Source organism: Hetaerina americana, unplaced genomic scaffold (genome assembly GCF_022747635.1).
Source record: "Hetaerina americana unplaced genomic scaffold, ioHetAmer1.1.p SCAF_6, whole genome shotgun sequence".
Lineage (NCBI taxonomy): Eukaryota > Metazoa > Arthropoda > Insecta > Odonata > Calopterygidae > Hetaerina > Hetaerina americana.
In genome coordinates this window covers 8,111,324-8,128,910 of record NW_027287205.1, presented here as the reverse complement: position 1 = coordinate 8,128,910, position 17,587 = coordinate 8,111,324, and the positions used below count along the sequence as shown (strand labels likewise).

Genomic DNA, 17,587 nt, shown 5'->3' with positions numbered 1-17,587 from the left:
ATCACTTTTGGTTGGTGTGAATTCTTAGCTTTTTTCCGACCTCACCTCATTCCTTGCTGATGAACGGCAGAGAGGAGGTTTCATTTTACACCCGATGATTTCGGCCCCTTTGGCGGCGACAGTTTCACCCCCCAGTCGCAGAGGCGCCCCCCTCTCCGAGCGGCTTCGGCCTCCGGGCGCCTCCCCCCTCTCCCTCAACGCGTATGCAGCATGAGGCCTTCACTTCACTCGGAATGACATCGTTGCCTGCAATTCCAGCCAGCTCCGTCCCATGGTCCATCATATACTCGTACACATTTCCCCCTTTCAATCTCCACAGAAGGATGTTTCGAACGTCAGTGGAGATGAGCTTGTCTCCGTCTCGCTCGTGCCATGTCGTTCACCCCTGGTATCTCAATGCGCCCGGGACTCTGGAGTTGGCCATTTCAACGGACCTCATTTCCAGGATAGCAGATGGTCGGGAGAGGAGAGGGCAGGGGTGCGATCGGAGTGTAGAGTCCACGACCCAAATGCGCTCTAAACGAAAAAAAAACTCCCTTTCCGGTTTTAAATTGGACGCGGACATAAGACCAGAGCGAAAGAGCAGTAAAAAGTACGCATTTGAGTCCCTCGACTTTTTTCTGAGCCGATCTTCCTCCGTTCCCTTTCATCTTCGTTTGTAAATCTAATCATCCGTTTAAAAACTTCAACATAGCTCACGATCCATTTTAAGTCTTCGCGAGGATACATTAATTAACGTGAACTATTTTCCAGCCTCAATATTTTTTATGTTCTTTTGCATCATTATTTTCTGTTATTCATGTATTCATTTACTCATTCAATTGTTCCGGAAAATGTACGTTCAACTGTTACCTTTAATTTTATTATGCACTGCGGAAAGTAGGAAAACCAATAAAAAAAAGACGGAGGTTTACCGTAATGCAATGGATGATCGATGTTAGTATTCATTAAAATTGGCCTATCTCATTTTGGCAAATAATTAAGGAATAGCTGCTAATAATTTTCAAGGTTTCATAAATAAAAAGCTGATTGGATTACCATGATAACCGTCAAATAAAGCCCGAAATGAAATGTCATTTTTAAGCTTTTTTGCGATTAAAATAAATGCAATAATTAGTTAAGGGATGGCTCATGAATTTTCTGACTTCAGTTTGATCGATTTGTCTTTTTGTTTAAATGTGTACCTATGACCTAGAGTGATTTTCTGCTTAAAGGCGAGCCGTTTCATTCCTAAATATCATGCCATTCCGAAATAATTACTCGGCACTACGTGTTTATCCATGAACGATTTCGGGTGCCATTCGCTCAAAACCCCTCTCTTTACATTAGGATTAAGTGGTAAATACGAATGGCGGAATTTGCACTCCGGCAATAATTGGAGGTCAAAACGCACTGTAACAATACGGAATATTTCTAGAAATAGAAATGGAGATAAGAGAAGAGGCAAATAGAATGCACACTTTCAAAATAATCGCATTTTAAGTTCTCTATTGCTGCAATAATCTTATTAAAAGGATTCCAAGACACTGTGGGAGATGCCGCTAATATTCATTTCAACGCAACTATTTCAGAGGGTGAAAATCATTCGCCTTGACCGGGATTTGAGCCCAGATTCCTATTAGCCAGTTAAGCTATTTCAGAATTTAACTCAAAATTTCACAGTTTAGGAAGACGCCTCGATAACTTGACTGGTTAAAGCCCCCGACTGGACTTCAAGGGAATTGGGTTCGAATTCCGGTTGAGGCGAATGATTTTTTTACACTCTGAAATTGTTGCATTTATTCAAAGGATTTTGAATATTCGGTCAGCTTTAAATAAATTTGTCAAAGTTTGATGAAACATATTTAAGTTCGCATTCTCGTAAGTCCCGTTTCTTTCAATTCAATCAATCATTTTTTTTAAATATATTTATGAGAGGGGATCAAGATTGTGCGGAGGCTCTCGTACTGGCTTCCCTCCGAGAGGACCTGGGTTCAAATCCTGGCGGTGTTGAATATTTTTCAGAGGTATCTCGATCCCTACTTGAGGTGCTTTGTGGAGGGCACTTTAGAGTGAGTACGCCGTCCGTCGGATGGGACGTTAAACTGCGGACCCCTTGGCGCCTATCGTAAAGAGTAGACTTATGCCGACGCCGGGTTTCTCTCCAGCCTTCCTCCTTTCCTGTCCATCCCTAATGGCGCTAATGACCTCAGCTGTCGGTCGCCTCCCATAAATACTACTAGATTTATGAGATATGTAAAACTAGTTTATTTTATGGTATATTTTGATGAATAAAAGTCTATTATCTCAAGACTCTTCTTAAAGATGAACTTGAAATGCAAGACGTAATAAGAAGTATAAATCAAAAATATAAAAATAAAAATGTATCAAATTAACAAAAAACACCGAATAAAATCGCCAAATTCCGTTGAATTGTCCTTTCCAAGATGTCTTCCCCATTAAATAGCAGCACCTAAAAATGCGCAATAATTATTTAAGTATACGTGGTCTGTGCAATAAATGCGTGAACTGGTGCAATCTGGCGGCCATGACGCGGACTATAGCCCCGCCCAATAGCGGCGCTAGTTGCCTGAGACCCAATGAGCCGTCTGTGCTTGGCGGATCGTCGAGCTGTGCGTATTGCGTCAGTTATGTTAGTTTCTGTTGTCCTTGTTTTTACAGTTTGTCGAAAATGGAAATTGAAGAAATCACGGAGCAACGAATCAAAATCAAATGTTTGGTGAAGTGCGGTAAACGTTATCAAGAAATTACTGAAATGTTGACAGCTTTTTACGCTAATAATGCTCTGAAGAAAACAGGTCCGTTTTCAAGTGGATTAAGCGTTTTAAAGATGGCCGACAAGATGCCACGGATGATGCAAGGCCGGGACGACTTTCAACCACCTGTGTTGACGACAACATTGATCGTGTGCGGTCCCTTGTCCTTACCGATCGTCGAAAAACTGACCGAGTGATAGCTGATGAGCTGAATTTGGGAAAATAAACAGTGCAAACTATTTTAACCGAACATGATGGATGGATCCTTCACCATGACAATGCACCTGCACATACAGCATTGATTGTTCGCCAGGTTCTGGCAAAAAATTCAATATTCCATCCTTGATCATCCTTATTCGCCAGATCTCGCCCCCTCTCACATTTTCCTATGTCCAAAATGCTAAAATGTGATGAGGGGACATCACTGGGAAGATGTGGACGCAATAAAGCAAGAAACGACGAGAAAACTAAAAAGCCTAACTGCCTTGAGGACTTCCAAGGTTGCTTTAAACGTTAAAAAAAAAGTAGGAATAACTGCAAAGCAACGAATGGAGAGTACTTTGAAGGGGAGAAAATTGATGTTGACTAAATTTTGCAAAATAAAATTTTTATGGCCTCAGTTCCCGTATGTATTGGATAGATCTCTCGATCGGATCTTGACCATCCTCTTTATAGGCCAGATTCGCCCCCTGCGACTTTTTCCTATTCCCAAAATGAAAAAACGTGATGAGGGGACATCACTGGGAATATTTGGACACAACTAAGAGAGAAAAGACGAGAAAACTAAAAAAATCTGTCTCCCGATGACTTCCAAGGGTGCTTCAAACAGTGGAAAATAAGATGGAATAAGTCCATAGCCATAAGAATGGAGAGTACGTAATTTGAAGGTGACAAAATCGATGCACACTAAATTTTAAAAAATGAAGTTTTTATGGCCTCAGCGTTATCGGACAGGATAGTATATTATACTTGATGTTCATAAAATTTACCACGTCATGACAATGCATTTCATCATGAAGTAAGATTGAAAACCGTGAGAAATAATGGCCCTTCATGGGAAACGTAACGCGAATAATATTTTGTACGGAAAATCACATATTCGCACAACGCCTCATAAGTTAATCCCTAAGTACCGCAAATTCACCTCATATAACTAGACGTTTCACCGGTTACTACCTCAAATCATGCGATTCGGTGATTTTCAAATACGTGTCGTTTTTTGACAAATCTAGACATCAATTTCGCTACATTTCACACCAGTGGTTAAATCCACGCAAAAACAGAGAGTGAGGAAATGAGAATCGGAAGAAATAAGACGCAAATGCAGGCATTAGTCGAACAATCTTGTTTAAGAGAGAAAATGCTCCAAAAATACCGATCGAATGAATTTCCGATCGCAATGAATGACGAAATGATATCCCACTAAATGTAAATCCGATACAATTATTAATGTTTATTTAACATTAGTTTTTTCTCAGTATTTGCGGAATTTGACGAAATAATGTCGCTACGCTGAATTATTTTGGAGTTTTATCAATACACATATTTTATTGACACACACGAAAAAGAATGCACACGTATGAAAAAGAGAAGGCTACAGTAAATATCTAACAACCCTCACAGGGTGCCACCGTGAATAAATTCAAAAGCGCATCGTAGATACTGTCAAATTTCACTCGCTCTTTATCCAGCATCAGTGATATTATGATGACTTCTCGTTCGAAGACAGAACTCAAGGTATTCATTTAGGTTCCTCAATATTGCTTTGCGCGAATTACTTCATTGATTTCCTAGAACTCTCTTGAATATCATTTTGAACCCTTCAAAGTGCGCAGAAATGACAGGATTAAGAACCACCCGGTCGAGAGCACATGAAGATAATAAACTTCGCGTTCCAACTATCGCGAATTTAACTTGCAAATTCAATCATTAACATGCATTCGAAGAAATATATCACTTCCGACTTGAAATTGTTTTCCACAAATTACCAGTCGAGTGGGAATTGTGAGAATCAAGCCGAGGGAGACCCGTACATTAATAACCTCCCATCCGCCCCTGCACTTCCGATTTTCTTATGGGCCAGATTCTCCCGAATGAGAATGGCGTCACACCTCCGTTTAAAAGAGTCACGGGAAATAAACGTTCACGTTAGGTATAAAATTCAGCGATTTAGTACGTCCATGATTCAATCGCTAATTGGAGCTTAAAATTTTGCCCATGAAAAGTTAAAGCTTAAAAAAAAAATGGAAAATTCTAAATTTATGTTTGATTAATTATTTCCTTCTTCCGATACCTTACAATTTTCACGCTATATTACGGAAAAAAAATGAATGGGGGAGCACCGATAAATTCACGCACGTTGGAGTGGACTTAGTGCAGTTTCACGGTCTCATATTTCATGTTTTCGTTTTTCATCATCATCAGAAGAAAACAAATGAAATGATACAAACGCAATAAATTATAATCTATGAGTGCACTTAGACTTATTTTTCACAGCTAGTTTCATTTTTTACGCAGTTACGCTTTCTTTTAATTTCTCTCTCCATTTGGGATTAGGCGAGACTACTGGTGCATTTGTGCCCTCCCCTCTGAGCATTAAATCACACAGTAAGATTATTATATAATTTAATTTGAGTTCGATCCGCCAAGACTTAATTAGCAGAGTAGAACATGGACAAAAATCACGGGTTATGAATGTATGGGACATCTTTCGTGACGCAATCTTGAAAAATCAAAAGAGGATGGATAACTAATGAGGGTGGGGGGGGGGGGGGAAGTGGCGAAGATGATGGCGAATTAAACAGTTAATTGAGTGATTCAGAGAACCAATCCGATCAACCAGAGGGTCAAGGTTCACCACCTCAACAATCTACAGGACATGAATGTTGTCACTTTGACCTCTGACTTCAAATTTAAGGTGTAATATGGCCTTACACACCAGAGAAGTTTTAAAACAATTACTACGCACCAGGGTCAGCTGGCGGGGCACTCATTGGAAGGGGTGCTTGGGGCAGAGAGATCAATTAATAATTTTAAATTGCTTGTTTTCAGTTGTCAATTTTGGTTGGTAAATGCTTTCTGTCCATCTATAAACTTCTACGTCGGACCTTGTAAGCAGTTTCACCGGAGTCCTGAGTCTATTACATGAGGGAAATACACTTTTTATAATATCTCCATGTTGACTATTTTAAATGTTTGGGCCTTTTAGGTTCCTCGAAGGAAAAGACAACGTCGCACCGTAAACCACAACACTGAAACGAAATCTGACATAGAAACCCCGACACACGTCCTGGTAAAACTCATCCACGATGCGTTATTCGAGCCCGCGAACTAACCGAGTGGGCCGTAATTAATGGACAAGTTATTATAAACTAGGGAGGTGCCCAGAGCAGAACTTGCATTAGACTAGGGCACAGGTACACAGCAACCCTTGCATCACGGAAAAATAACACTCGTTGAGCAATTTCATTGCTATCGTAAAGGTTTTTAAAGAGACTTTTTAAAAATGCTATCCATCCAAACCCAAAACGGAAGCGAAAAGAGCGAAACGCTCAAAATCTTCTTTTCATGTCCTCCTCTTATGTCCGTCCATCTGCTTAAACCTCGTTTCCGTCTCCACCTATCTCGTTACGATATGAAACCTTTTTTAAAACAGATTTTAGAAAAGAAAAGGAAATTCTAAATATTCACCGACTAGCGACGCATAACGATTCATAATATTGTGATGCAATAAGCAGGAAATGTAATTGACACTGACGAGGCAGCAGCACGAGGGAGCTCAAAACATCACGTTCCCTCTGCTTTAACTGACAGATGCGCAACAGGTACGCAAAAAGAAATACAAATCCACGCTCTCCCGTTTCGGATTTTTTGTTCCCTCTCTCTCTCTCGTCGCCGCACGTAAAGCAAAGGAGAGAATAAAAGGAGGAATTTCTCGCTAGGGATGACGATTATTATTTTACAAATATGGACTCACAAAGTGGTCTATTAAAACCATGAAAGTACGATTAAAGACGATGAGGAGTTAAATGAGAGGCCAAGAGTATATATATTTGTTGAAGTGTAAGTTGTTTAGAGATACCCAATTAGAAGAAACCAATATGGGTCCGATGTGAACAACGATGTCTCTCTATAATTCCTCATAAATAACTGATGTTTCATTCAATTCGAAAATTTTAACTACGATAAGTGTAAGCGCGTAAGTCAATGAGTTCCCTCCATATGCATTACATTTTATAAAGTACTATCTTTAAATTAGTGTGCCATGAAAATAAAATTAAACAAGAAATAGGAAACGTAGATTGGTCATTCTCCTCCATCGGTGAACTAGTGCGTACAGCCAACCCACCATTTTCATTCGCAGTAAATGTACATCAGCCAAATTACTCAATGAGTGTAATTTTCCGAGAGAAAATAATTTCTCTGTGCTTTGGGGTGTCCTTTGAGACGCAGGGAAACCATGTGTAATCAATTTTTTTCTGCCGAAAATACGGCTGTCTTCCTATCGCCAGCAGAAGATGTGCATTGCGATGGATTTTATTTCATCCCAAATAAATTATATCGGGAAATCAGTAAAAGATGATTCTCTTCTTATCACCTCCGCATGCACTGGGTCCCGACCACCTGGCGATTCGTGAATTTACATGACGGGCCCATAGGTACCCGGCCTGACCTAGAGATAGCCGTAGTTGTCTGAAAAATATCACTGTATTAGAAAGTAAGCAATCTATAAAGCATATGATTCAACTTTGAAGACGCCACGTTGTTTAGTATTCGTTCGGCAGCCATCAATAGTGAACGTTTTCACTGAATTTGTGAAAATGGAGATAATTGATCATCGTTATGTGATACAATACTTGCATTTGAAATGCCTCAGGCACCACAATATAAAAGCTGAACTGGATTCTACTCTGGGTGAGTCTGCTCCTTCGTTTAAAACAGTAAAATATTCGGTAGCAGAGTTTAAACGAGGCCGTACGAGCTGTCAACACGAACATCGCATTGGCCGACCAAATAAGGTGATGACTCTAGAAACGGTGAAGAAAATCCACTGAGTGATACTGGATGATCGTCGACTGAAAGTACACGAGCTAGCAGACTTAGTAGGCATTTCAGAAAGTGCTGAACATCGCATATTAACTGAAAATTTGGACATGAAAAAGTTGCGCGTAAGATGGGTGCTCACACTCGAGCAAAACCAGTGTCGTGAAGATGTTTCAATTGAGTGTTTAGCAAAGTTTCACAGCAACAAAGCAGAATTTTTGCGCCATGACATAACCATGAATTAAACATGGGTCCATTACTTCACACCCTAGACAAAAGAACAATCAAAACAATGGATTCAAAAAGGAGAACCGTTTCCAAAGAAGGCGAAGACCCTTCCATCTGTAGGCAAGGTCATGGCGTCGGTTTTTGGGATGCGCGTGGGATAATTTTCATTGATTATCTTGAAAAAATAAAAACTATCAACAGCGAGTATTATGCGAACTTATTGCAACGTTTGAGCGAAGAAATCAAGCAAAAGCGGCCGCCGCATTTGGCTAAGAAGAAAGTATTGTTTCATCACGACAGCTCACAAATCCGTTATTGCAATGGTAAAAATTCATGAATTTAAAAGTTTGAATTTGCTACTTCATGCACCCTATTCGCTAGATTTAGCTCCCTCGGATTATTATCTGTTCGCAAACTTGAAAAAATGGCTCGGTGGTCAAAGATTTTCCAACCGTAAAGAAGTGATGTCGGCAGTTAATGGCTCTTTTCAGGAGGAAGGCAGTTGCTATTTATTATAAAAAGGGTATCAAAATAATTGAACATCGCTGAGAAAAGTGTATAGAGCTGAAAGGAGATTATGTTGAAAAATAAATACATTTTTTTCCAAAAGATTTGTTTTTTTCTTTATTGAATCGGGTACTTCTGGGATCGCCCTCGTATGCGTCTATCAAACGAAGCAGTAGAACTGATAGTATTTTAACCTAGAAAATTGCGATTGGAGCATGTAATCAATTTTAAATTGCGCACCAGGCATTGTACAAAGCGTTTCGTTTAAACCTTATCGCAGTCTCTCCCCCCCCCTTCCCACAACCCAAACGCCGTTCCGCCAAACCGTTTGACAGGGCTTTTATCTGAATTCAAAGGCATCCGGTCAATTTTATGATTCATTCCGAAGAACCCGGCCTGGCTCTCAGTTCATCCGACCCCTATCGTCCCTGTCGCCATTATTCATCACAGCGCCCAATGAACTCCCCATTATCTCGACTCGCTTGAAGGCCCTCGCAAGCGAGACGGGAACGAATTAGGGGCGGAATAGTCTCCGACGCAGCGAACCAAATATCGCGATTATAGCTCATCACATTCCTCCAACGCAGGGATCCCAACATTATGCAATTAAAAGTGGGAACGTTAACCCGTTTCCGAGTGCCCGGAGAGTGCAATGTATTCTTCCATTCGTCCTTATAATCTCAAGCAACCGAATGGATGCCTTCGCGAAAAATTACTCCTTGAATGCATAGTTGTGTAAGAATTAAATGTTTAATGCCGACAAGGAGCGAAGCCGTGAGTTTGGTCACCCTGAGTCGACCACGACGAGAGACCGGGATACGTAGGAACCCATCAGATTTCATGAAACCAAAGCTCTCCCTAGAGGTAGAGACCTCGAGAAAATTAAATCCGTATTCCACTCCACTGGCTTAGTTTTCAGCTTAAGATTAGTAGACTGGTTTGAGGCGTCACTTTGTGGAAGCGATTCACATCGGAAAAGAAAATACTCTGTTCTTCCACATACATTTTATCATTCACGACCTGGGTTTCGACTTACAAACTCCTGATTTGGACTTCGCAAGTCGAAACCTAGGTCGTGAATAAGAAAATTTATGTGGAAGAACTAAGTATTTTCATTTCCGTTATTAATTAGTGTTAGGATTTCTTTCTTCATAGCTGCCCTCTTCTGTTTCCCACCAATCCCTCATCCATTCCAACCCCATCATTACGATTACGTCTCCCATGATCGTGTACGTACGTCCATCTCGTAATCCAACCTGTCTCCGCTGTCTTCGGTGAAATGCTTCACTCGCCCAATTAGCCTCTCTCCACCTCGCCCACGCCTTCCGCATCCCGTCCCATCCCTTCGCCTACTTCCGCGTCACTCCATTGCTTTTTCGGTCCGTCTATTTTGTCCTCTTCATTCTTCGGTAACAGGATATTCCAACCTCTTTCTTTTCTCCAGTGCCACTGCTGTTGTCTAAGTCTCACAGAACCCTACATTTAAAGTACATACCTGTATACGCAGGCGTTTATCGATCGTTTCTGCTGCCCCTAATAGCACTATCATCACTAATGACTGTCAGTAATCTCTTCTTCTGACTTGATCATCTTTTTTTAAGCGTTCTTTCAATGAACCCTTCAGCCTACCATTTCCCCGTTACTCCTCCCCATCACTTGCGACTTCCGCCTCGAGCCAATCACACTCCTGATAACATTCAAACGGACCAGTTCGAACCACTTTGGTTAACGTGGCTTCTTCTCATAGTCTTCGTCGGGGTTGTAACCACCATCTTTGCATAAAACTACTGCTTAATACATCCTTTTTTCCTCCGAAAATCCATTTGCTTTACCAATGACTCATGAGTAAAATGTACGGGTGAGAGATACAAACGTCTAGAATCATCAGGAGGGAAGCTGGGTGTGAGATATGTGGACGGCTCGCGGGTCCTTCCCATCTCATCTGGATTTACTTCACCAGTTTATTTGTGTGGGAGTTGTGTTAATGTTTAAAGAAAACTGACCAGACACTAATGCTCATATTATTGTATTCGCTAGTATACCGGATTGTCGTTTCTTTTTTTTTGAGCGTGTTGAGAAAAAATAAACGAAACGGCGAAAGCGTTAGTGACGGCATTCAGCGGCCATGCGACTTGTTGCCTATTTGGTGAGGCTAAGATTGCATAACAAAACGACTAAATTAAGAAAAAAATACTCAAATAATTTTAAAAAAGAGTAGCATGGCAGCGTCCATTAAACGCTCTCTGCGTTCTTAAACAGATTAAGAGCCTCGCTCTCGCTTATAAACGAGCTGCCTCGGCATTTTCTGAATCCGTGCTCTGTTTCACCAGAAATATCGTATAAGAGCTATACACTTCTTTCAGCTAAATTTACTCGAGGGAATGGCAAACAAAGAATCGATCCCTCAAGTATCCCTTCGAGTTATGAATTATATAACCACTGGGAAATTTTTATCATTCATTGACGGCTTCACTACCATCGTTCATTTATCAATTTGAACCGCATCTAGTGTTTTTTTAGGATTAGAGTCGAAGCAGGAATTAGGGCAAGTTCAATGAAGACTTCTTTTTACTAAAACGTTACGATGTGGATAAGGGCAAGCTATTAAACTTATAAATACTTAGCATACGCACAAGTACTAAGGGAAGTCAATGATGATTATCACGTGCTAAAAACATTATCGGTGAACTTCAACGACTTGAAAGTCCAAAATACGAAAAGGGACCGACGAAATATTAACTCGGCTGGGAGAAGACGTATTAATTGCAGCAAACAGAGGAAACTATTAGATGAGAAAAAGTTTTGAGGAAAAGGAGGTGATTGACCCACAGCTCAATATGCTGAGATATGGAGACTGGCCTTTTAAGAGTTCAAATGACTCAGGTTCGGGTCGCGAGGCACTTGGGAGTGGGGAGAGGGCTACAAGCTCGAGTCGGAGGCGGTCGCATGACATCGCTGCGACGGACCAACAATTATCACACAGCGGCTTTTACACGATAATCTACGGTAGCGGCTCGTAGACTGGCCAGTTGATCTGCGTGCCGACGCAATGCGATTGGCCAATCATAAAAACAATAACATGCACTCTCACAGGTACTAATATCATGCTTGAGTCATCACAGATTAATAAAAAAAAGTTAAACCGCAACAATAAATCAGCCAAACATTAATAAATGCCAAAATCATGTTACATATACTAATGTAACAATCGTCTGTATCAAAAACATGTCACCTTTAAATATTAAACGTGCGACGCAATTTCCACGGAGTTACAATATTACCGATGCTCTGAACAACTTTTAAATCCCTGTCAATTAACGATGGAATTCCAGCAACGGTGAAATGGATATTTGAAGCCCGTTAATATCCCTTAATTTGAATACTTATGGGATGATAAGTTTAAGTTCAGAAAAGGGAGAGGCATGCGTGATGCCACTGTAGTAATAAGGTCACTAATAAAGAAGAACATGGAGTGAACATGTAATCATCTGTTTTGTAGATTTCTAGAAGGCGTTCTCTAGGGTAAATTGGGTAAAATTAATCAATTCCTTGAGAAATATAAGAGTAGATTGGAGGGGTAAGGAGGCTCAACTGCAGTCTTTACGTGTCTCAAGACTGCTCAGGTGCGAATGGGGGATGGGCAGTCCAGATAAGCAGTATTGGCAAGAGGAGTAAGGCAGGGGGTGTCCATTATTACCGGTGCTGTTCAACCCATACCTCCTCGTACGCGGAGGGTATGGTTGAAGAAGCGTGGAAAGAACCGCAGATAGGAATTGAAATAGGTGTAGAATTCATAAAATCATTTACATTTGCGGATAATCAAGCTTCTGCCAGTCAGCCAAGTGGTAGCTAGCATTGCTTAATGCATTGAAAAGTGGAAGCAATAGGTAAGGGGTGAAAATCAATGTAAACAAAACAAAGGCTATACTGTTTCACAGAAATATGAAAGCTCGAACAAATTTTACATTGGGGGTTGATATATTTGAGCAGGGGGAACAGCTTACGTTACTCGGAAGTGTTTTCGAATTGAATGGTCAAAGTAGAAGGGGCATAAGGTGAAGAATTGCGTTGCGCAAAGAAGTTTTCACGATGAGGAGGGATTTCATGACAGAGGCATTGAGTAAGGATCTCCGAATAAATAAACTTGGTATTTTTTTCGCACAAAAACTTAATAATACTACCGGTCTCGACGCACAAGCGACATCATCAGGTATTGCCGCCGATGTGTCGAAATCGGTAGTAATTTAAAGTTTTTGTGTGAAAAAATACCAAGTTTATTTATTCGGCGATCATGAATTTCCACAAAGAAGAACCTCAAAACCATCCAATTTATTGAGCAAGGATGTTAAGAAAATCCTCAAAAAAAACTTTGATATGGAATGTGGTTCGTTATGGTGAAAAGAAATGGCCTTTGAAGCAAGATGACAGGCGTAGATTGGAAGCTCGTAATTGGAATTTGGAGAATGGCGGAGAAGGTGAAGGGGACAGAGAGGAAAACAAATGAGGAAGGGTTAGGTTGGAAGGGGAGGAGAGGGGATTGTTGGGAGAAACGCAAACGAAGCAGGGAAAGTGAATTCAGGCGTTTTGATTGCCAGTGGGATGGAAACTGTGATAGAGGGGAGGATGCTAGAAGGAAGTTTGCGGAATTGAAAAAGGATTAATTGAAAAAGGGAATATGTCGGATGTCAGGTTGGTTTTTGTGGAGAGAGGCAATGACATACATCGTTGTACCGCTGTGGCTATTAAAAATCCACCTTAAATGGTATAATACCAATAATAGTAACCATGATATACCGTATCTATCGAGCAAGCCCTTGGGACGGGAGCGAGAAAGAAGACGGGAGTCGTATGAACGTTACTTGCGATGGACCAATTCAGTCGCATTACAGGCTGAAGCACGCGGAAGCAATTTTGGTAAAAATTTTAATTACGACAGTCCACAAAAAATGAAAACGAGATACAAGCTTCTCTTAAACACATTTAACGCAATCAAACACTCATTTCCACCCTACCTGATGATGTTAGGATGCCTGAGGCAATCCATCGTGGCTATTTCCCGATTCAGCATCCTTTGCGTCTTGGGCTCCAGCTTCGACTTGTCCACTATCTTGATAGCGACCCGTTCTGGAAGAAAAAACAAAGGCAAACTCATTTTTCGGCTCTGAGTACTCTTTTGGCATCGTCTTTTTTGGGCATCTAATACGACATTCCGTTCATTTTATCGAACAATTAAAGTTTTGATAAAATAAGATTTGGAATGAATTCTTAAGTCAAGAAAAATGCCCAACTACCAGGTACTTGAAGAGGGACTCTATTCACTCAATCGACAAAATATTATAAAGATACAGTTATTAAAAAATTACTGAAGAGCATGCTATCCGTTTTGATTTGTAAATGGAATTTAGCGGTAAGAAATGCAAATTGTATTTTACCACCCCTACGTAGACCCCTATAGTATTCTCATTAAATTCAATATATACCTTAGTTTATACTCTGAAAACTTCATATTTCAGAGATATTTTTTCAGTCAGATTTATTGGGAAATTCAAAAATTCAAAGGCGTTAATTGGAAAAACATGGGAATCGTGCATAGATCCTTCTAAGTAGAGAGTAGTAGTAGTAGTAGTTTCCCCCGCCACACGCCCTTGCGGCGGCTTGCGGGGTATTATGTAGATGTAGATGTAGTCTAGTAGAGTAGTAGTCTAGATAAGTATATCTATAAGGAAAATTAAGTGAACGGAGATTTATAGTGACAATCGCAGTCAAGATAACAAAATTATATTCTGACGGTACTCTTTGAAATCTCGCTGGCAATTTTTTTTTACAAAAGATGGAGGAATAGTAAGATGGTTCATTCAATGGAACATTCCTGGTCCAAACAAATCCATACAATTGCCGAAATCACTAGGCCAGCGATTGTTGAGAGGCCATTATGCCCCAGGAGCCGAGAAAATTAGGTTAGACTCTTGGTCGAAAGAGTCCAATGCAGTGGGAAAAGTATCTGAAATTAATCTTTTGAAAGGGGTTTGAAAAAACCAGGAAAATACCAGCCAGGGTCAGAAGAGTGTTAGCATTCACTTAATTACATTTGAAGCCGTGATTTTGGCCTTACAGCTCCATCCTCACTCGGCAAAGCACATGAGAACAAACGAATCGCACAGCCTTTTCCCCTTGATTTTCCTTGGTGGTAGCGGAAATAGATCATTATAACATGAATTTAATAGCGCCGTCACGATTTTCATTCAGAGCAGATCATCTGATTAACGTTAGGATCACACGTTTTGAATAAATAGTATTGATAACAATTTTTTCCTCGCGTGTGCGTGAAGTGCTGAATTCAGACCGTCGTTTAAGAGTTCGAATGTTCGCAGATCGTATATTGTCATTGATAAGATAGTGACAGTGCAGGTCATTACCAGTGAAAATTTGGCGATACGAAAGATCTGCGCTAAACTCGTCCCGAAAGTCTTGGTGGGCGACCAAAAGCAGAGTCGAGTGTCTGCTAGCGAAGACCTTCTGCAACGGCATTGTGACGATTCCCCAACCGCATAACAGTCCCTAATTGGCACAGCAGAGTATTTCCTAATCCCAGAAGTGAAATCCTCCCTCAAAGGGCAACTTATTGGGACCCTTAGTGCCGTCAAAGAAGCTTGCTCGACTACCCTTAAGGACCTTCTGGAATCCGCCAACCGGGATCCTTTGAGTCGTGGAAAAGCCGCTGGCATAAGTGCGTCAACGCTCAAGGAATGAACTTTGAGGCATTGTAGTGCTACCTATGAACAAATCTATTCCCAGAATTTTTCCCGATAATTTTTATATAAACCTTGTACGTTTTGCGTGATGAGAAATTAATTATTCCTTTTCGAAAGTTTCGCTGGCGCTCAATATTCTATAATTTACTTCATTTATTAGCACGAAATCGCGGTTGGAAGACCCATGTTTGGCAAGTGATACATTTACGGGTAGCTAAAGGGATATTTACGGCAGTAACATGTACTATAACACTTAAACAATATGACCCCTTTGAAATTGTTTTTCAAATTTATTAGAATTATATCATACAATAAAGAAGAAAACTATTGAAAAGTAAAATATATTATTACATATTTTCAGGATGGACTCAACCATAATTTTGAAAGATACGAGTTATATAAAAAGAATTAGGCATTAATCTTATGCACTAAAAAATTACTTGAAAAGAAATTACTTCGAAAATTGATTAATTCCTTATTAATTGTTTTACGCTAGCGACTGACTATACTTTAACGGAAAAGCGATGTATTCCTCTGAACTACCATGCCTAATTGGATGTAACTATAAACGAGTCCAACCGCTTTTCCTCACCAGTCGCTCATACTCGATTTTTCAAATATCGCCGTCGGAGGCGCGAAATCGTTGTTTCGTGCTTCGTAGTACCAAGAGCGCCCGCTCGCTCGCTCGAGGGCGGCACTGATGCTGCATTCCTCTTCACCCGACTAGTGGAAGGCGCAAATATAAATAAAATATCCGAGTCGGCGCCGGTTAGATATTATTATGTGCCGTTCCCACGCGTGTTTGTATGTGTGTGTGCGTGTGTGCTTGTGTGCGCGTCGCTTTTCGGCGCAAACGCCAGGGAGGAGAGGCGGAGTGCGAAGTGGTTGTGACGGCGGAAAAAATAAGTCTTTCTCGTGACTCATGGGAGCGAGGGAACGCGGTGTAATCCGCCTTGGGATCTCTCCATCAAAACACTTGAGGTATTATTGCGAGGGTGGAGGGAAGAGGGTGTGGGGAAGGTTGTGGGGGGGGGGCGAGAGGAAACGGGGCCTAGAAGGGGGACGAGAGTGGGAATTTTATGCGAGGCAGTGGAGTCATACTGGGCCATGGGCAACGAAACACGAGCATCCACGGCAAAACGAGATATGGCAAAACAACTCAGGACAGCATCCACGCAGTTATTGCACTGTTTGTATTTGAGAAACCTGCACCCATCTCAGAGGATATATTAAGTAATGCAAGTTAATCAGTTTATTCTCTGATAAATATTTGACGGAGGATACATATTTTCCGTATTAATTCGAACAGATTTCATTCAAACATGACAGTGAAAATTGATTCGTACACAATCTGAGCTATTATCAGCGGTCCGTCACTATTGGACAACATCTCTGCTGAGGGAAGCATCAGCAAAAGTGTGGAAAAATGGAATAGAGAGCTGAGCAAATATATGTTTATATGCGTGATCGCAAAATGAGAGAAAGTTTTTATCTGTTTCTGTCTTGAAAATTATAATATAAAACAAACCAATACATTTCCGCCTGAAAGGATATTGCGATAAAAGTAAAACAAAAATGTGGTCGGCCAAAATGAAGGAACTTTTGTGCTGAAGTAAATTGTAGTAAAAACAAAACATATCGATTTTATCGATGTATTAAAATTGCAATAATAATTGACAGTATTTTTTTTTAGTTTGAGAATAGGTATGAAATAATTTGAAACCTTTTTAGCCAGCAATGATATGTCATTAGCGCAGGACGCCATGTCTTATATATCGACGGAAATCTCCGACAAAAAGACGGTTGACCGGCACTCTCGCCGAACGCGTTCCCCCAGCAGTGATCGCGATCGGCCGGCCTGCTCCCCCTCCCATCCACCAATCACCACTCGCAACGCCATACGCTCTGATTTTTTTAGCTTACATCACCTGCGAGCGCTTCCTCGAATTTTTAAGAGTAACAATCTCAATGCCATCTCAATCATGAACTATGAACTATACATATTTACCTGCATTCCTTAACACATCACAGTAAGCTTTGAAAAGTCAGACATTTCCAGTATGGAATGGATTTCATAAATTCTTACGGCAAACTCACTCGCAAAACAAAAACTGTCATTAAGTAAAAATTAATAATAATCAACCAATAAAGGAAATTACCATATGCGATGACCTTGCCAAAGTCAAACGTTAAGAATGGTAATTAAGTCAGTAATAACATGCCTCATTGATTGAGATCACAATCAATTACTCCCTCCCCCAACGATACAATATTATTATTTCGTAATAATATCCGTGGGGG

The 17,587-nt window shown here is 40.6% G+C and overlaps 1 protein-coding gene across 1 annotated transcript in view; it reads right to left on the bottom strand.

The window, feature by feature from the left end:
- Positions 1-17,587, bottom strand: part of LOC139695237 (serine/threonine-protein kinase NIM1-like) — a gene marked incomplete at its 5' end in the record, with an annotated part of 163,910 nt that overhangs the window by 17,332 nt on the left and 128,991 nt on the right. The window contains one exon of the mRNA XM_071593921.1: positions 13,547-13,658. Within this exon, the coding sequence (XP_071450022.1) occupies positions 13,547-13,658 (112 nt within the window). The remainder of the gene's footprint in view (positions 1-13,546; positions 13,659-17,587) is intronic.